General features: G+C 45.6%; 1 protein-coding gene across 1 annotated transcript; it reads left to right on the forward strand.

Annotated features, from left to right (window-relative positions):
- Window positions 1-3,039: 3,039 nt before the first annotated feature.
- Window positions 3,040-4,886, forward strand: PtA15_9A251 (uncharacterized protein; the record flags this gene model as incomplete). Its single annotated transcript, XM_053172441.1, has 4 exons — window positions 3,040-3,394; window positions 3,477-3,488; window positions 3,615-4,333; window positions 4,860-4,886. The coding sequence occupies 4 exons, from the start codon at window positions 3,040-3,042 to the stop codon at window positions 4,884-4,886; spliced, it is 1,113 nt and encodes a 370-aa protein (XP_053023681.1).
- Between the last annotated feature and the right edge of the window lie 11,491 nt (window positions 4,887-16,377).

The following is a 16,377-nucleotide window of genomic DNA, read 5'->3' on the forward strand; positions in this document are numbered from 1 at the left end:
GTGTGCTTTGGCACACTCCTATTACGGAGTGTGCTTTGGCACACTCCTATTACGGAGTGTGCTTTGGCACACTCCTATTACGGAGTGTGCTTTGGCACACTCCTATTACGGAGTGTGCTTTGGCACACTCCTATTACGGAGTGTGCTTTGGCACACTCCTATTACGGAGTGTGCTTTGGCACACTCCTATTACGGAGTGTGCTTTGGCACACTCCTATTACGGAGTGTGCTTTGGCACACTCCTATTACGGAGTGTGCTTTGGCACACTCCTATTACGGAGTGTGCTTTGGCACACTCCTATTACGGAGTGTGCTTTGGCACACTCCTATTACGGAGTGTGCTTTGGCACACTCCTATTACGGAGTGTGCTTTGGCACACTCCTATTACGGAGTGTGCTTTGGCACACTCCTATTACGGAGTGTGCTTTGGCACACTCCTATTACGGAGTGTGCTTTGGCACACTCCTATTACGGAGTGTGCTTTGGCACACTCCTATTACGGAGTGTGCTTTGGCACACTCCTATTACGGAGTGTGCTTTGGCACACTCCTATTACGGAGTGTGCTTTGGCACACTCCTATTACGGAGTGTGCTTTGGCACACTCCTATTACGGAGTGTGCTTTGGCACACTCCTATTACGGAGTGTGCTTTGGCACACTCCTATTACGGAGTGTGCTTTGGCACACTCCTATTACGGAGTGTGCTTTGGCACACTCCTATTACGGAGTGTGCTTTGGCACACTCCTATTACGGAGTGTGCTTTGGCACACTCCTATTACGGAGTGTGCTTTGGCACACTCCTATTACGGAGTGTGCTTTGGCACACTCCTATTACGGAGTGTGCTTTGGCACACTCCTATTACGGAGTGTGCTTTGGCACACTCCTATTACGGAGTGTGCTTTGGCACACTCCTATAATGGAGTGTGCTTTGGGATACAGGGTATCCTGGGTTTCTTACTGGATATCCCAATCAGGATATCTGGTAGTGGATGAAGTGTCATCACCAAAAATCATAATCCAAACACGCCCCCTCTTGTACCACTTGAATCCTTTCTTATACTTTCCTTGTCATAAAATTCCACCATCTTGTTAATCATGTAATTTGATGTAATCTTCCAATCATCTTAAGGAACTTGCTTGAAAACACCTCAACGGCTAATCATCATCATCATCAGAACAAAGACACCTCCTTGAGACAGAGAGACACTCCAGATACATGTACATACATGTCAACCAATCACCCCGTGAGCAAAGAGGACTCTCTTGCTAAACAAATCCACCTAAACCAATCTTGTTTAAAAAACAAAAAATCAAAAGCATGAGCGTAGTGGCAGCTTTCTTTAGTGCTGAACTAGCCGCAAGGGACTTTAATAAGCTAGGGGAATCCCCAGCGAAAAGAAAAGTGCTGCAACACAGCGACGCGGTGGCCACTTTTTTGCAGCCAGCTGGGCGCGTATGAAAGGGCAGAGAGAACCAGCTGAATCCCAAGGCCTGCTGGCTTGAAGGAATCCCTACCCGTGTGTAGAAAGCCCAAAAACACCGGCCAGATTAGTGGTTTAACATTAAGCGGACCAAAAGGCACATCACAGAAAAAATGGCAGCATCTCCCCCAACTGTACAAAAAAACTACAGGTACAAAATGTCCTGGACCACTTGGCTCTTTAAGCAATTGGCGCCGAGCAAGAGCCAAGCGGTGACCTCCACTACTCCAAAAGCGGTGTCCTTTTATACCTTTCCCCCCAACCCCAACTGACCACTGACCACGACTTCTGCCTCTCTTTATTCCTTTTCCAAACCCATTATGTCTTGGCCACAATTGTGCGCTTTTTTTTTTGCATATTGTATCGCATTGCTTACAAGAATGCAAAGCTTATTGCGTGCTCCAAATCCGGGAAACTGAGACTGTTTCCCGGGATGGTATGCTAATCTTAACCACTACAGCTTTTCCAAATAACAAACCCAGCCCTACATATTGCCGGAATATCACCAATTCCAGGATACTGAGACCGTGTCCCGGGATAAGATGTCTTCCCAGGCCCCGCCTATTTCCCGGAAAAGGACACTTGCCAATTCCAGGAGACTGAGACCGTGTCCCGGAATACGGGTGCCAATAATTGTACCAAGAGTGTGTTTGTCAATTCCGGGATACTGAACTGTGTCGGGGCATGCTATGTTTCCCTGGGCCTTGCCAACTTCTTGGAATAGGAAGTTTGCCATTTCTGGGAAACTGATACCGTGTCCTGTGGAAGGTGTATGTACTCCCCAACAGGACCTCTGTCTGCAACACCTTCTTATTGGATATTGGATCCCCTCTATAAAGTTTTGCTCCAGCGGCCAAGCCAAAACACATCAAATTTCTCTGTGGATAGAGATGTACTAGACCAAGCTCTTTGCCGTGTTTTGGAGTCCGGGGCTTGACACCAATTTTTCTTGACTTCTTGTGGTAATAAAATGCAAACATTTAAAAAAAACTTTCAAAATTAATATCACAGAAATGGTCGCGGGGCGGCGCAGCCGCCCTTAATCCTTGTTCATTACTGGAAGTGCAGCGGGAAGTGTTAAGTTCCGTGGAAACAAAGAAACACGTCCCCCCCCCAAGCGCCGGTGGCGTAACTGTTACAGATACTGCCGCCGCAATACAATAGAGAAGTAAAGAACCTCATCTAGCCATAAGGCAAAACATACACAACCGGAAGTAGGAGTATTCCTGAAACCCATCCGCATTGACCAAACCCTGACGAGCCACAACCGCTCTGGGAAGACCAAAGGAGTTACCGGCTCCAGCCGCTCCCTGGGCAAAGTCATCTGATAAATAGGAGAGAACCTTTCCCCTCTTTCCCCATTGCTCACTCACCGGAGCAAACTCTTTCCTCCATAGTCTCCGCGCGCCATAGTAAGCGCTGTCAAGGAATTTGTCCCTTTTAATTTTTTTGCCATTTTTCTTGAAAATCTAAGACTAGATTCCTAAAATTCCTCTGATTCACGCTTCCTTCAAGATCTTGCGCAGCTCTTTTTCTTAAAGCACCCACCCACACTATGTCCAATGGAGTCCAATCCGTTGCAGACGGTTTCCGTAACAAGAACCAAAATCCCGGAAACAGCCCTAATGCTCCGGGCCCAGGAGAACCCACCCCTGTTGCTAGTTCCCCCGCAATCCGCACGGCACCTCCAGGCATCCTTGCCCAGGAAGCCAATCCCACTCTCCACCACCCCGCCTCACCTCCTACTCAAGAGACCGCGGCGAAAAAGAGCAAAACCCAAAAGGGTGCCGAGAGGAAATCGTCAAGCACTCGTGTTGGCGGGATCCTCGACAAACTTAACCCAAACCCCTCTAGCAAGGTTGGGACTAGACCAGACTTGGATCTTTCTAAGAGATTAATTGCAGATGATAGTAAGCCTTGTTCGTATAGCTATTTAACCATCTTTCTCCAGAGGCTAAAAAAACAAAAAAAAAACAAATGTGCGGTTTCTAGCCAACGACGAAAGTACGTAGCCTGGGATAGAGGTGTTAGAACCTCCCAAAGAACCCCTCAAAGGTACGCTGATTGGCCCTACATTATCATGTTGTTGCCCGCCAATCTAACAGTTATCCTTTGTCCTCTGAACAACAGGGAAAGCGACTCTCCTAACGCAGGCCCCCCAAGGTCCCAACAGGAACAATGAGGTAATCGCCACCCTTGTGGAGAAGCATTTGGCAGCGGAAAAGGCCGGCGACCAAGAAGCCTCGGACCTCTACTTTGCAATGTTCAAATCGTTGATGTCAACGAAGTCCTTGGCTCAGCCAGCTCCAACCCCTTTAGCCACTCCCACTGAGGACTCCAACCTCAAGTTGCGTTCTAAGAAACCCGTCAACCCCAACACCTATGCTAAATATGCACCCATCCCCAAGTACCACAAAGAAGATGATAATCAGTCGGACGGGGAGTCTGTAGTCGGCAATATCCAATTCTCAGTTGAAGCGGTGCCTCGTCATGACGCAATGGGTTTTACCCCCTATTTTGACAAAAATATTAGAGAACTCAAGGGTCCCATTCCCCTGACCATATTTAACAAAGCGTGGAAAAACCGTGCAATCCTCTACTACGCAGAGAAGCGCTCAAAGTTTGAAGATTTGTCCTCTGATTTTAACCGCTACACTGGGTACCCTTACCCGTTGGAATGGACCCAATCATTCAGTGATTGGACCTCGAACCACCAAAACTTTTATAATACCCTTAAGGTTGAATACAATTTTAAACGCATGGCCAACTGGCTGCTTGCTCATAAGGCTAACGCAGATGCAATTCTGGCCGAGGACGGCTTTGTGGTTGCCCTCCGCTACAACATTCAAGTCCGTACCAACGCGTTTGCACATCGTGTCGCGTTGGCGGATGGCTCCCAATCCGTTGCAAACATCTCCGTCTTCCGGAGCAAAATTGCCCACTTGTGTTATGCAACTGCCAGAAAGTTTGACGAACTCGACTTCACGGACAACCCGTACGCCGAGAACAGTACCCGGGCGCACTGGGACCCCACCACAGGTGCCCCAAAAACAAAAAGAAACAAGCTGTAGCCAAGGCCTCAAATGTTGCTAGTACCTCGGGTTCTTCGGGCCTCCCCGCGAAACCTACCAGCGACCGAGCCCCGAAGGGCAGCGGTTACAAGGGCAATAATTTCGACCCCAACCATGCCGCAAAACAGAGCGGCCAAGGGAACAGGAAGGCCGCCCAGTAGGCCCTATTCTTATTTTTCCCCTTTTTTCCTTACATCCCCTACGGATTTGGTGCACATTTTGTCACTCCTTTCCCCTATTTGAACACCCTTGACATCTGTCAAAAAAAAAAAATCCCTGTGTTTATCCTGACTCTGTCTTGAAGCATGATCTGCTTGTTTCTGACCAATGAAATAAAATGCTCCACATTACGTTTAGTGAATATCCAGGAGAGATCTTATGCATGGCCCTCCATTTGCCCCCAAGTGTTCTAGAGAGCCCGAAGAGCAAAACTGTCTGGGTCCCCCCGGTCTCAATGACCATGCTGCCCCACTTCCGTACTGGCCCACGCAGGTCTCCTGTGAGATGAATGTTGAAGCCTGGGAGGCTGCGCTTGCAAGAGCGGACCTCTTACCCGAATTCATTGATGTACTCGACGGGTTTAAAAACGGTTTCCACCAAGGGATACCAGACCACTCGTTGGGACCAAACAGGAGCTTCTTCACCCCAGACAACCACGCTTCAGCTTGGGAGGCGAAGGATATCATCAAGGAGATACTAAGCGGACAAATGTTTGGCCTGTTTAAACACTCCGAAGTGGCAAAGCATTTTGGCTTTTTTAGGTCAAACCCGCTAGGTGCGGTTACCAATGGTGACGGCTCACTACGTCCCACAAACAACCTTTCCTACCCACACTCCAGACCAGAGACCCCCTCTGTCAACTCCTTTGTGAACCCAGACGACTTCGCTACCACTTGGGACAATTTTAATATCGTTTCAAGCTTCTTCACCGGAGGGAGAAGCCGTGTTTCTTGGCCATCTTTGATTGGGAAAAGGCGTATCGCCAAATCCCAACGGCCATGAACCAGTGGCCCTGTTTAATGGTGAAAAATTTTGACGGTGATCTTCTTTTGGACACCAGGATCAATTTTGGCGGAGTGGCAGGCTGTGGCTTGTTTGGAAGACCCGCCGATGCTTGGAAGCAAATCATGTTAGATCAATTCGACTTAGTCGCTATCTTCCGTTGGGTTGATGACAACCTCCTTGTGGAGGACGTTGACTCCTCCACGGAAATGGAAGATATCATTGCCCTTTCGGGTACCTTAGGCGTCAAAACAAATGACGAAAAGTTCTTGGCCTTTGGGCCGGAGCAAAAATATATAGGCTTCTTGTGGAACGGGGTCAACAAGACCGTCCGGCTGCCACAAGGGAAACTTTTCGAAAGGGTTGATCAAATCAAGCTGTTCTTGAATCAGCGCTCGTTCTCCTATAACCACGTCGAGGTCATGGTAGGACGCCTTAACCACGTGTCCTACTTACTACCCCAACTCAGGTGCTACTTATGTAGTTTCTACCGCTGGCTCAAAAGCTGGGTAACAAAGTCCGCTCTACGCACACTCCCCGACGACGTAAAAGACGACCTAGACCGTTGGTTCCATACTCTTGTCACTTTTTCGGAAACTTGGCTAATACCAAATCCTGCTCCAACCAAAATTGGGTGGGTGGGTGACGCTTTGACAGGCTTTGGCATCAGAGTGATGATAGGCCGTCAATGGGCCCAATTTCAATTGGTGCAAGACTGGAAAGAGCTAACAAACCAAGAGAGAGGTATTGCCTGGCTGGAAACCATGGCTATCCGATTAGGCTTATTGATGTTAGAATCGCTCGGCATCAAGCAAGGCAAAACCTTTATAGTCTGGACTGATAACACCACGACTGAAGGCGCCATACGCAAATGTAAATCTAAAGACAAATGTGTCAACAAAGAATGGAAAGCAACACTGCAAGAGCTACGCTTCGCTACAAAAAGTGGCGCTTTTGCGTAGCAAAGCGGAAACACGCTACTCTGGATCCAGAGTAGCGTTAGCACTAGCAAAAAATTGCTACTTTGAGCGGTAGCGAAGCGCCAGAACCGCTACTGCAGTTTTGGCCTGCGCGTAGCAAAGCGCTTTTTTTTTGCCGCTTCGCTACAGTATAGCGCAGCGGAAAAATTGACGCTTTTTGGCGCTAATAGCGCTTTTTAGCGCCAAAAGCGTAGCGAACCGGGTCGCTTTTGTTCCAAAAGCGTAGCAGGCATGTCTGCCTTCTGGTGGAAAATGCCAGAAATAGTACACAAACATCAATCCTCCATCATTTTATGATGGTCAGTATTGATGGTTGAATGGTGCTACGGTAGCGCAACAAAATCGCTACAGTAGCGTTTTTTCCGCTACTATAGCGAGAAGCGTAGCAAATTGCCGCTACTCTCCGCTAAAAAAAGCGCGCTATTTTCTTTATTTTTTTCCCCATAAAAAATGTAGCAAATAGTGAAGCGCCAAGCCCGCTACAAAAAGCTTAGCAAAGCAAGGCTAAAACCGCTACGCTGCCGCTTTGAGTAGCGTAGCTCTTGCACTGTTGTGGAAAGCCATTCAAGATGCCCTGGTTGGACTACAGGTTGACATTGAAGCGAGGCGAGTTACCTCTGCGGAAAACAAGGCTGACACACTCTCCAGGGGAGTGCGAGACGGACACGAGTGTAACGACTGGGATTTCTGTTAACTATCATCTACACGTTTTCTAGAATTACAATTAGAATCAAGCGTAACACGATAGCATCATGCGCTTTAAGAATGATAAAGATAATTATCGTTCTTTTGTAGTAAATTAATTTGAAATAACTTGGTTGTTTTACTAATATGATCTCGGAATTATTCATATATAATTCTATGTTGTATCCGTCTTTGTCCTCTTCTTTTTCTTCTTTCTCATCTCGTTATCTTTGTTCTTTATTTCTCATTACTATCGGGAAATACTAAATACTATTTGATTCAAACTTCTATCCTCTATTGATAAAATGATCCTCATTAGAGTTCTAAGAGGATCATCTTTCCCCTCGTTCTTATGCTAGGGTATCTTGCCAATTGAGATAAGAATAGTAGGTGGGCCCTCACAATTATAACGAGATCTTTATATTCAGACTTCCATATAATCAAGCTTAACGATCTCGGAATCCTGTTTTATTAATCATCATATCGTTCCGCATTTCTTTTTCAGGCTATCTCAAAACCTTCGAAATTCAAGCTTCCCAAAATTTTGCCCGAGTTTGTATCGACCATCATTGTGAAATTTTTTTGTTGTCGATCTCTTCTCTCCAAATCATCCCTCCCCTTTCGTCATAATGTCCAATAACTCTTCTCCTCTCGAATACGCTCCTAATCGAATGACCCTTCCTCGTGGGAATTCATCTGCTCAGTTCACTCAACCGCCTAATGTTTTGCCAACTCCTGGTGATCATGCTACTCCCCCTCCATATAACTCTCTCCCTTCTCCTGGTCCCGCCCCGCCAAATTTTGTTCCTCGACCAATTCCTTTTACCAAAGATACTATCAAACAAAATCCTCACCCTGTTCCTAATCCTCATTTCACTACACCCCTCATTCCTATTGTCCCTCCCTCTTCAAACGATCACAATGTCGCGGATTTATTAGCTGGACTACAAGTTAACGAAGGTTTAGATCGCGATCACACCATTCTCTCCCACGCACAGTCCATTGCCAATCTTCAAATCAAATCACGCTGTATTGAAGATTCTATTCGACGGAACAAGCAATCTATTCGGGAGTTAAACGAACTCAGGGTTTTCGCGGCAGACGTCACACGGTTGAGAGCAAGTGTACTTCGCAAATTTCGTGAAGTTCGAGAAGTGACGGACGCTGCAAATTTAGCTATGAATGCTCGATTGGTCCGTTTAGAAGAACCTGTTGTGGCACCTCCTCCTCCTCCTGCGCCAGCGGTACAGCACATTCCGGAGCCCCCTTTCTTTTCTCATATTTATTTTTCGGGGGACGTTTCAGAGACTTATCGCTTTGTTTCTTTGGTCCGAGATACCTTTGCTTGTTTGCCAAATCATTTCGCCAACAAACGTCAACGCGTTTTATGGATTTCTTCCTACTTCAGAGCGGCATCGGGCCGTATTGGCGATTCTTGCCCTTCCTACACTTGGTGGCGCAGTTTATTGGCACAGAACGCTCATGTTCAGAGATTGGATGTTCGACGGGCATCGGCGTTATCTGATTACGTCATAGATGAGCTGTTGACTTCGGAAATTTTTTTGAACGCGATTGAAGACACCTTTTCTAATCACACGGAAGTGGAGGATGCGAGAAGACAGTTGTTGGCGCTTCGTCAAGGTTCGAGGCCCATTGGTGATTTCAATATTCATTTCAGAACTTTGCTGTATGGAGTCGATCTCTCGGACGCTTCTCAAATGGAGATCTATGAAGCAGCGATCAATCCGAGAATTCTCGATTTGGCGGCGATTAGAGGTGGATGGAACGAATTGACTTCTTTGGAAGCTAAGATGCAGTTGGCGGTAAAGTTATTGGTCGATGTCCCTCATGTGGCGTTGATAAGTCAACGACAATCGGCCCCTCCTTCTGTCCCTCAATTGGAGCCGCGAGTTGCTACCGCCCCTGTGAAGCCTTTACCTCCTGCGGTCCCGATGGATTTGGACGCCATGGAAGCTGCGGAGGGTTTTTCTTTCGCCAATTTCAGAGCTGAATGTCGCAAGCGTCACATTTGCATCCGTTGCGGTGAAAATTACGATGAAGAACATGAAGCTATTCACGGTTGTCCTCTTCCGGACGATCAACGGTTGAAGCGTCCGGATATTTTGCAGTTGTGGCGTGATATGGGGGGGACGCTTTGAGAGGATTCTCCGACGGACTCTCGTCGTGATCGTCGGTCCGAATCTCCTTGTGAGGTTCGTCGTGAATCAACTGTGGGAAAAGGGAAGAAACGCGAGTCGGTTTCAGAAATGGCACATCAAGGGCCAGCGAAGCGTTCTCATTCTGAGTCCCCAGTGGCTTCCGCTCCTTCCGGGTCTTTCATTCCTTCCGGGGTTCCTTCTGGTTCGGGTTCTGGCGGACCAGTCGCTGGCCCTTCTCGACAAACTGTGGAGCCGTTGGATTTGATCTCAGCGGAGCCATGGTCTATCAGCGAAATTTTGTTCCATTGTCAAATGATGGAGGCTGAGTATGATGACGAAGAGGGTGAAATAGAGCGTAAGTCTTTTGAGTTGATAAAAAAACCTAATGTTTTCAGCAATCGCCCATTTTTTGATGGAAAGTTACTCGTTAAGAAGAACAAGCTAATTGATGTTTCTGTGCTTGTTGATTCGGGTGCTTCCACCTCTTTCATTGATGAACGTTTTGTGTCTCAGAATAAGATAAAAGTAAAGGATTTAGAGTTCGGGCTTCAAGTACGATCATTTGATGGTTCTTCTCCGGTTTCTGGCGACGTTTTTCATTTTATAGATGGTTTTATTTTGATCCCTACTGTTAAGGGCAAATTTCTTCACTCATCCGTAAGGTTACATGTTACTAAGTTGTCTTCAGCGTCAATTATCTTGGGCAGTACCTGGTTGAGTGCCACTAATACTTTTATTGGTGGAGTTAAGAACGATATTGTTATTCATGGCTGCGAGATTTCGACTTCAGTGAAGGAGCCGCCTAAGGGTTCTTGTTTGTTAGATGAGTTTTCCGACGTTTTTGTATCTGAAAGCCTGGTTTCTCTGCCCCCGCATCGATTGGGTTTTGACTGTGAAGTAAATTTGAAAGACAATTCTATTCCCCTGTTTGGGAAAATGTACAATTTGAGCAAAACTGAAAGAGATCAATTAAAGAGTTATGTTGACAACAATTTGAGGAAAGGGTTTATTCGCGTTTCTTCTTCTGCAGCGGCTTCTCTCATCTTTTACGCCAAAATGGAGGGGAAGGCTGATTGCCCTTGCGTGGATTATTGGTTGTTGAATGGTATGACTGTCAGAGATTCTTATCCTCTTCCGGTTATCTCCCAGTTATTAAACAACTTACACGGTTGTAGGTTTCTTTCAAAAATTGATCTTAAAGCGGCCTTTAATTTGTTGCGGGTTGCCAAGGGTCACGAGTGGAAGACTGCCTTTTGCACTCCATGGGGTTTATATGAATACTTAGTGATGCCTTTTGGATTGGCGAACGCACCGGCAACTTTTCAGAGATTCATACAGCACGTTCTGCGTGAGTATTTGGACGTGTGTTGTTTTGTTTATATTGACAATATCTTAATTTTTTCGCGGACAGAAGAATCACATTTCGAGGATTTGCGCAAGGTATTGGGGAAGTTAAGAGAATATTCTTTGAAGGCTTCTTTAGCCAAATGTGAATTTTTTTGTTCAAAGGTTACTTTTTTAGGTTTCGACATAACTGCCGAGGGTTTAAAGATGAATAGTCGTAAGTTAGATACAATCAGAGATTGGCTCTATCCAGCAAATTTGAAAGGTTTGCGGCGATTTCTAGGGTTTACAAATTTTTACAGAAAATTTATTCCAAGGTTTTCTCATGCAGCAGGGCCTTTGACGACTTTGACTCAAGAAAAAATTGGCAGCAGTGTGGGTTTTCAAACTGATGAGTCGTTAGCAGCTTTTGAAGAGCTGAAGCGTTTGTTTATGGAAGAACCGTTGTTGAAACATTTTGATTTTGAGAAACCAAGGATCGTGCATTGTGATGCATCTGGGTTCGCTATAGCTGCGGTTTTGAGTCAGCGGGACACTCACGGACAGGTTTTCCCTGTAAGTTATTTCTCTCGGAAGCTAACAGATCGGGAACGTTCTTGGCCTATTTTTGATATTGAACTTTTAGCGATAGTGGCGGCTTTTGAGGATTGGAGAGCGTGGTTGATGGGAACAGTTGAGCCGGTACAAGTTTTCTCTGACCATTCTAATTTGTTACACTTTAGGACCGCTAAATATCTTTCTCCTAAACAAGCTAGGTGGGCAGGATTCTTAGATAATTTTCATATGTTAATCTATCATATTGCAGGTTCAAAGAATCCAGCGGACAGACCAAGTCGAAGGGATGACTTTGTGGGATCTCGCCGGGATATTATGGAATCAGAATCGTTGGCAAGGAAGATGGTGAGTTGTGATGAAGTATCTTCTAATGACAGAGCTTCGACAATAGGTTTTAAAGGGATACATGATATGGGTTTTCAACGCCCAAATCAACAGCTGCTGACGTTTTTTAAGCAAAACTATACTGACGACAAATTGAAATTAAAGGGAGTTACTTTACAAGACGATGTGGTTTGGTTTAAAGACAGAGTCTTGGTTCCAGCTTCTCTACGGGTACGAATTTTGACGATGTACCATGACGCACCGACAGTGGGCCATCCGGGTGTCGCTAGGACTCTTTCAACTCTCACTCAAACCTTTTCTTGGCCTCAAGTCAAGACTTCGGTCATTAATTACGTCAAATCTTGTGATTCATGTCAAAGGGTGAAGGCTCGTAGGCAAGCAAGTGACGGTCAGCTTGTGTCATTGGTACCGGATGATAAACCTTGGAGTACTATAGGTATGGACATGATTACTAAACTTCCTCTTTTGGGGGGATATGATTCAATACTAGTAGTAATTGATTTATTAAGCAAGCTAACACATTTTATTCCCTGTAAAGAGTCTTCTTCGTCGGCGGTTTTGGAAAATTTATTCAGGAAGAATGTTTTTCGTTTACATGGTTTGCCTGAAAGAATAGTTTTGGATAGGGGAGCTACATTTGTGAGTGAATTTTGGAAATCGTTGATGACTGCTTTGAGTATTAAGAGTTCGCTGTCGACGGCTTATCATCCACAAACTGATGGCCAGACGGAGCGTATGAATCAGGTGTTAGAAGATTATTTACAACATTTTTGTTCATATTATCAGGATAATTGGGATCGTGCTTTGGATATGGCGGAATTCTCAATTAACAATCTGGACTCGGCAAGTTTACGAGTTTCTCCGTTTTTCTTCACTTACGGACATCATCCAAGATTCAATATTATAACTGAATCTCGTGGTCGCAAGGACTTAGATAGTTTTATTACGGATCTACAATTGACTCAAGAAACGGCGATGGAGTGTTTGGATTTAGCAAGGAAAAAACAAGCGAAGTATTACAATTTGAAGAAGAAACCAGCTCCAGTGTACAAGGAAGGAGAAATGGTATTGTTGCTGCAAAAGTTTATTAAGACCAGACGCTTAAACTCCAAATTAGATTATAGATACATTGGGCCGTTCCAAGTGGTGAAAATGATAGGAAGCAATGCGGTTCAGTTGGATATAAGTAAGGAATATCCTAAATTGCATCCCGTCTTTAATGTTTCTTTGATTGTTAGGTACATTGGTCCGAATGCTTACGTTGATCGAGGATTGATTGAGGGTATTAAAGAAAAGTATTATGCGGACAAAGATGTAGTGGATTGGACGCTGTTGAAATCGATCTTGGATGCACGACTAGTAAGGAAGGGTAAATATGAATACTTACTTTCGTGGAATAATTCTACTGTTGGGAATGATACGTGGGTTGCTGAAGAACATCTTCCAGAAAAATTGAATTTGTGCATCAAGAAGTTTCAAGAAGTTCATGGTGAATTGTTTGGCCTTGCGAAGTGAAAGAGGAATAAAAAAACGGCCACAGCTTCGGAAGGATTGTAGGTATAAGGTGAGTCTTATTTGTAACGACTGGGATTTCTGTTAACTATCATCTACACGTTTTCTAGAATTACAATCACGTTTTCTAGAATTACAATTAGAATTGAGTGTAACACGATAGCATCATGCGCTTTAAGAATGATAAAGATAATTATTGTTCTTTTGTAGTAAATTAATTTGAAATAACTCGGTTGTTTTACTAATATGATCTCGGAATTATTCATATATAATTCTATGTTGTATCCGTCTTTGTCCTCTTCTTTTTCTTCTTTCTCATCTCGTTATCTTTGTTCTTTATTTCTCATTACTATCGGGAAATACTAAATACTATTCGATTCAAACTTCTATCCTCTATTGATAAAATGATCCTCATTAGAGTTCTAAGAGGATCATCTTTCCCCTCGTTCTTATGCTAGGCTATCTTGCCAATTGAGATAAGAATAGTAGGTGGGCCCTCACAACGAGTGGCACCGCGTGGTCCCCATCCATCTTCCAGCTGATTTGGAACGATACATGTTCCAGGTATTGTACTAAGCACTGTCCTGGTCCAATGAAGCAAAACACCTGCTATACTCCCCCTTGTCTTCTTGTTTCACATGTTTTTTCTGCTGTTTTTGTGTTCCGCATGCCGGTCCTGAGGCGTATAAAGCAATCTATGATCCCTTCCCCCCCAAAATAAAAAAAAATAAAAATTCTGAGTGCAAGGTGTCCCGTCCTCCACCGAGCGATGCTCCCACTCGACAAAATCAAACCCTTCCTTCGGGACGGGTCCGTCGAGAAAACTCCCACGCCACAAAACCTCTATTTCCTCAGGAGTTATAAGTTAAACTCACTCCTCACGCTCAACACTGCCGTCAAGAAATTCTCCCGCTTCAAAGCGGCACAAGGAATTAAGGAATACCGGTTACCAATCACAGAAGACGATGTCTACGACTTCTGCTTCTGGGCTGGGAGGGATGAAGGAAAGAACGAGACGCAGGCCATCGCCGCGAGCACCCTTGAGAAATATCTGAACGGGACACCGCACGCAATACCCGGAATCCATGAATAAGACCGTGAAAATCCTATTGCGATCCTCTGCTAGGGCCGACGCCTCACTTCCGGCAAAACCAAAGAAGGGAGCTGTTCACCTTAAACACCTCCTCTTCCTGGCCGAGCAACTTCAGCATAAAGGACCAATGGAGCAAGCGGTCCTAGACCTCGCAATCACCGCGTTCTGGGGAATGGCTAGGCTGGGTGAACTTACTTACAATAGAGACTCGGGACCGCTAGACCACGCTACCTCGCTCCTCACATCCGATGTAAAATTCGTCTCCGCAGCCGGAAAGATGAAAATAAAGCTCGCATTGCGATATGCTAAAACTTGCAAACCAGGCAAGGTTCAACACATCGACCTGAAAGCCCTCAATAACGCCCTCTGTCCTGTCGAGGCAGTCAAGCGCCAAATCGAGGAATCAAAGGGGCACCAATCCTCACTATTCGGTTACTTTGACCCCACAGGCAACCGCCGGCACCTCACAAAGAGCAACGTCACCAAAATTCTCACAAGCGTCTGGAGAAGCGGTGACTACCACGGAATCTCCGGGCATTCCTTCCGGGTCGGGGGCGCGTCTCTCCGGAACGCAATGGGCGTAAGCGTCACGGATATCTGCCGCCTAGGAAGGTGGGTGTCGGAGTGCTATAAGCTATACATCTGACCCTACACCCCGCAGGAGAAAAGCGACGCGATATCGTTAATGGAAGACTTAGACCGTTGTTGGGCTGCCACACCCCCTGTCTTAAATCACTAACCATAGAACTCCAACCATAACTACCCTGTCGGGGAAATGAAATCAATTGATAAGGGAACTCCCTGAGGCTTGAGCTCACTCCAGAGTTGGGTCTGAGGTCGTACCCCCCTCGCCGTGTCGAATTTAAACTCGCACATTGGGTGGATGCATCCGTCTATGCATATCGATCTGCATGAGTCATCGATCTACATAGTCATGACATTCGATCTGAACTCCGCTTCTGAACTTTAGTCATCTACACATTATTCGCCGATAACTCAATTTCCCCTTTCCGTTCCGTTCCCTTCTTATCAAATCATCGTCGCTTTCATTGTCAACCCGTCGACCTTCATTGATTCAATTCTACTCGGAGACATTCTTCTTCACATCGAATCGATCATCAAAACCAAAAACTCAATCCTAACTCTCGCCGACTTCAAACTCTCAGGAGGAGCTAGAACCAGTCTCTGGGCAGGTATACAGTCTTATCCCTTAGTTGATAACTAGCATCACTCAACTTGTTATTGACATCTTTCTGTTTTATAATCAATTGTTTTAGGCTGTTTTGTTGTGACATTCCTGGTGTTTGCGCGTCGTCGTCGTTATCATTGTGTTGCGGTTTCTTTGATTCAATTCGTTCTCTTTAAAGGTATTTATTTACATTTTATTATTACAAGTTGTTCTTAAAATACTAATCTGTTACCTTTCATTCTTTAAAGTGTTATTTACTTTTATTGAGTTTTTTATTATATAACTGTTTCAATAAAGTAATTCGTCTACCATTTTTACACGCCCTGTGGCGAGATCATTTGTTTTTGTAAAGGTTTCCTCTCCCTCCCCCACGAAGCCGAGCGGCGCAGCTTCTCCCTCGTCTCGAGGTCAAGCTGACGTCCTGTGCACGTCTTCCGGAGTGAGGCACCTTACCCCCGACCCTCACTCGGCCAGCTTGGGAAGCAGCATACACGCTCTTCCGGGTTGGCCTAGGCTTCTAGACACTACCATAGCCGAAATAGTAAGACATTTGAAATCTACACCTTAAGGGCTACCAAGCCTCGCCGTAGGCAAGCCGAGCCAAGTGTCCGCGACACGTGAGTCCCCCCGGGCTCCCCGCTCCGCTTGCGTGCTCACGCAGTAACAGTGACACGGACTAGTAGCTCTTATGAGATACGCAGGCTTGAAACACTCCGGCAAGTAAGTAGGTCAACTTCGTGCAGACACCCCGGCCCAACCCTGAGGTCGGCTGTTTGCACTCTACATGAGACAGTGGAGGGAGGCCACTCTTTGAGCGCATACCTGCGCATACTTATTGGTAATTATTTACGGGGTTATGTAGCTTTGGAGTTGAGTTATAAGCTCAATCACTGGACTGACACAAAGTATAATGTACAAAGATTCCTAACGGGTCTCCGCGAGGTGCATGGCCTCGCCGA

Source organism: Puccinia triticina, chromosome 9A (genome assembly GCF_026914185.1).
Source record: "Puccinia triticina chromosome 9A, complete sequence".
NCBI lineage: Eukaryota > Fungi > Basidiomycota > Pucciniomycetes > Pucciniales > Pucciniaceae > Puccinia > Puccinia triticina.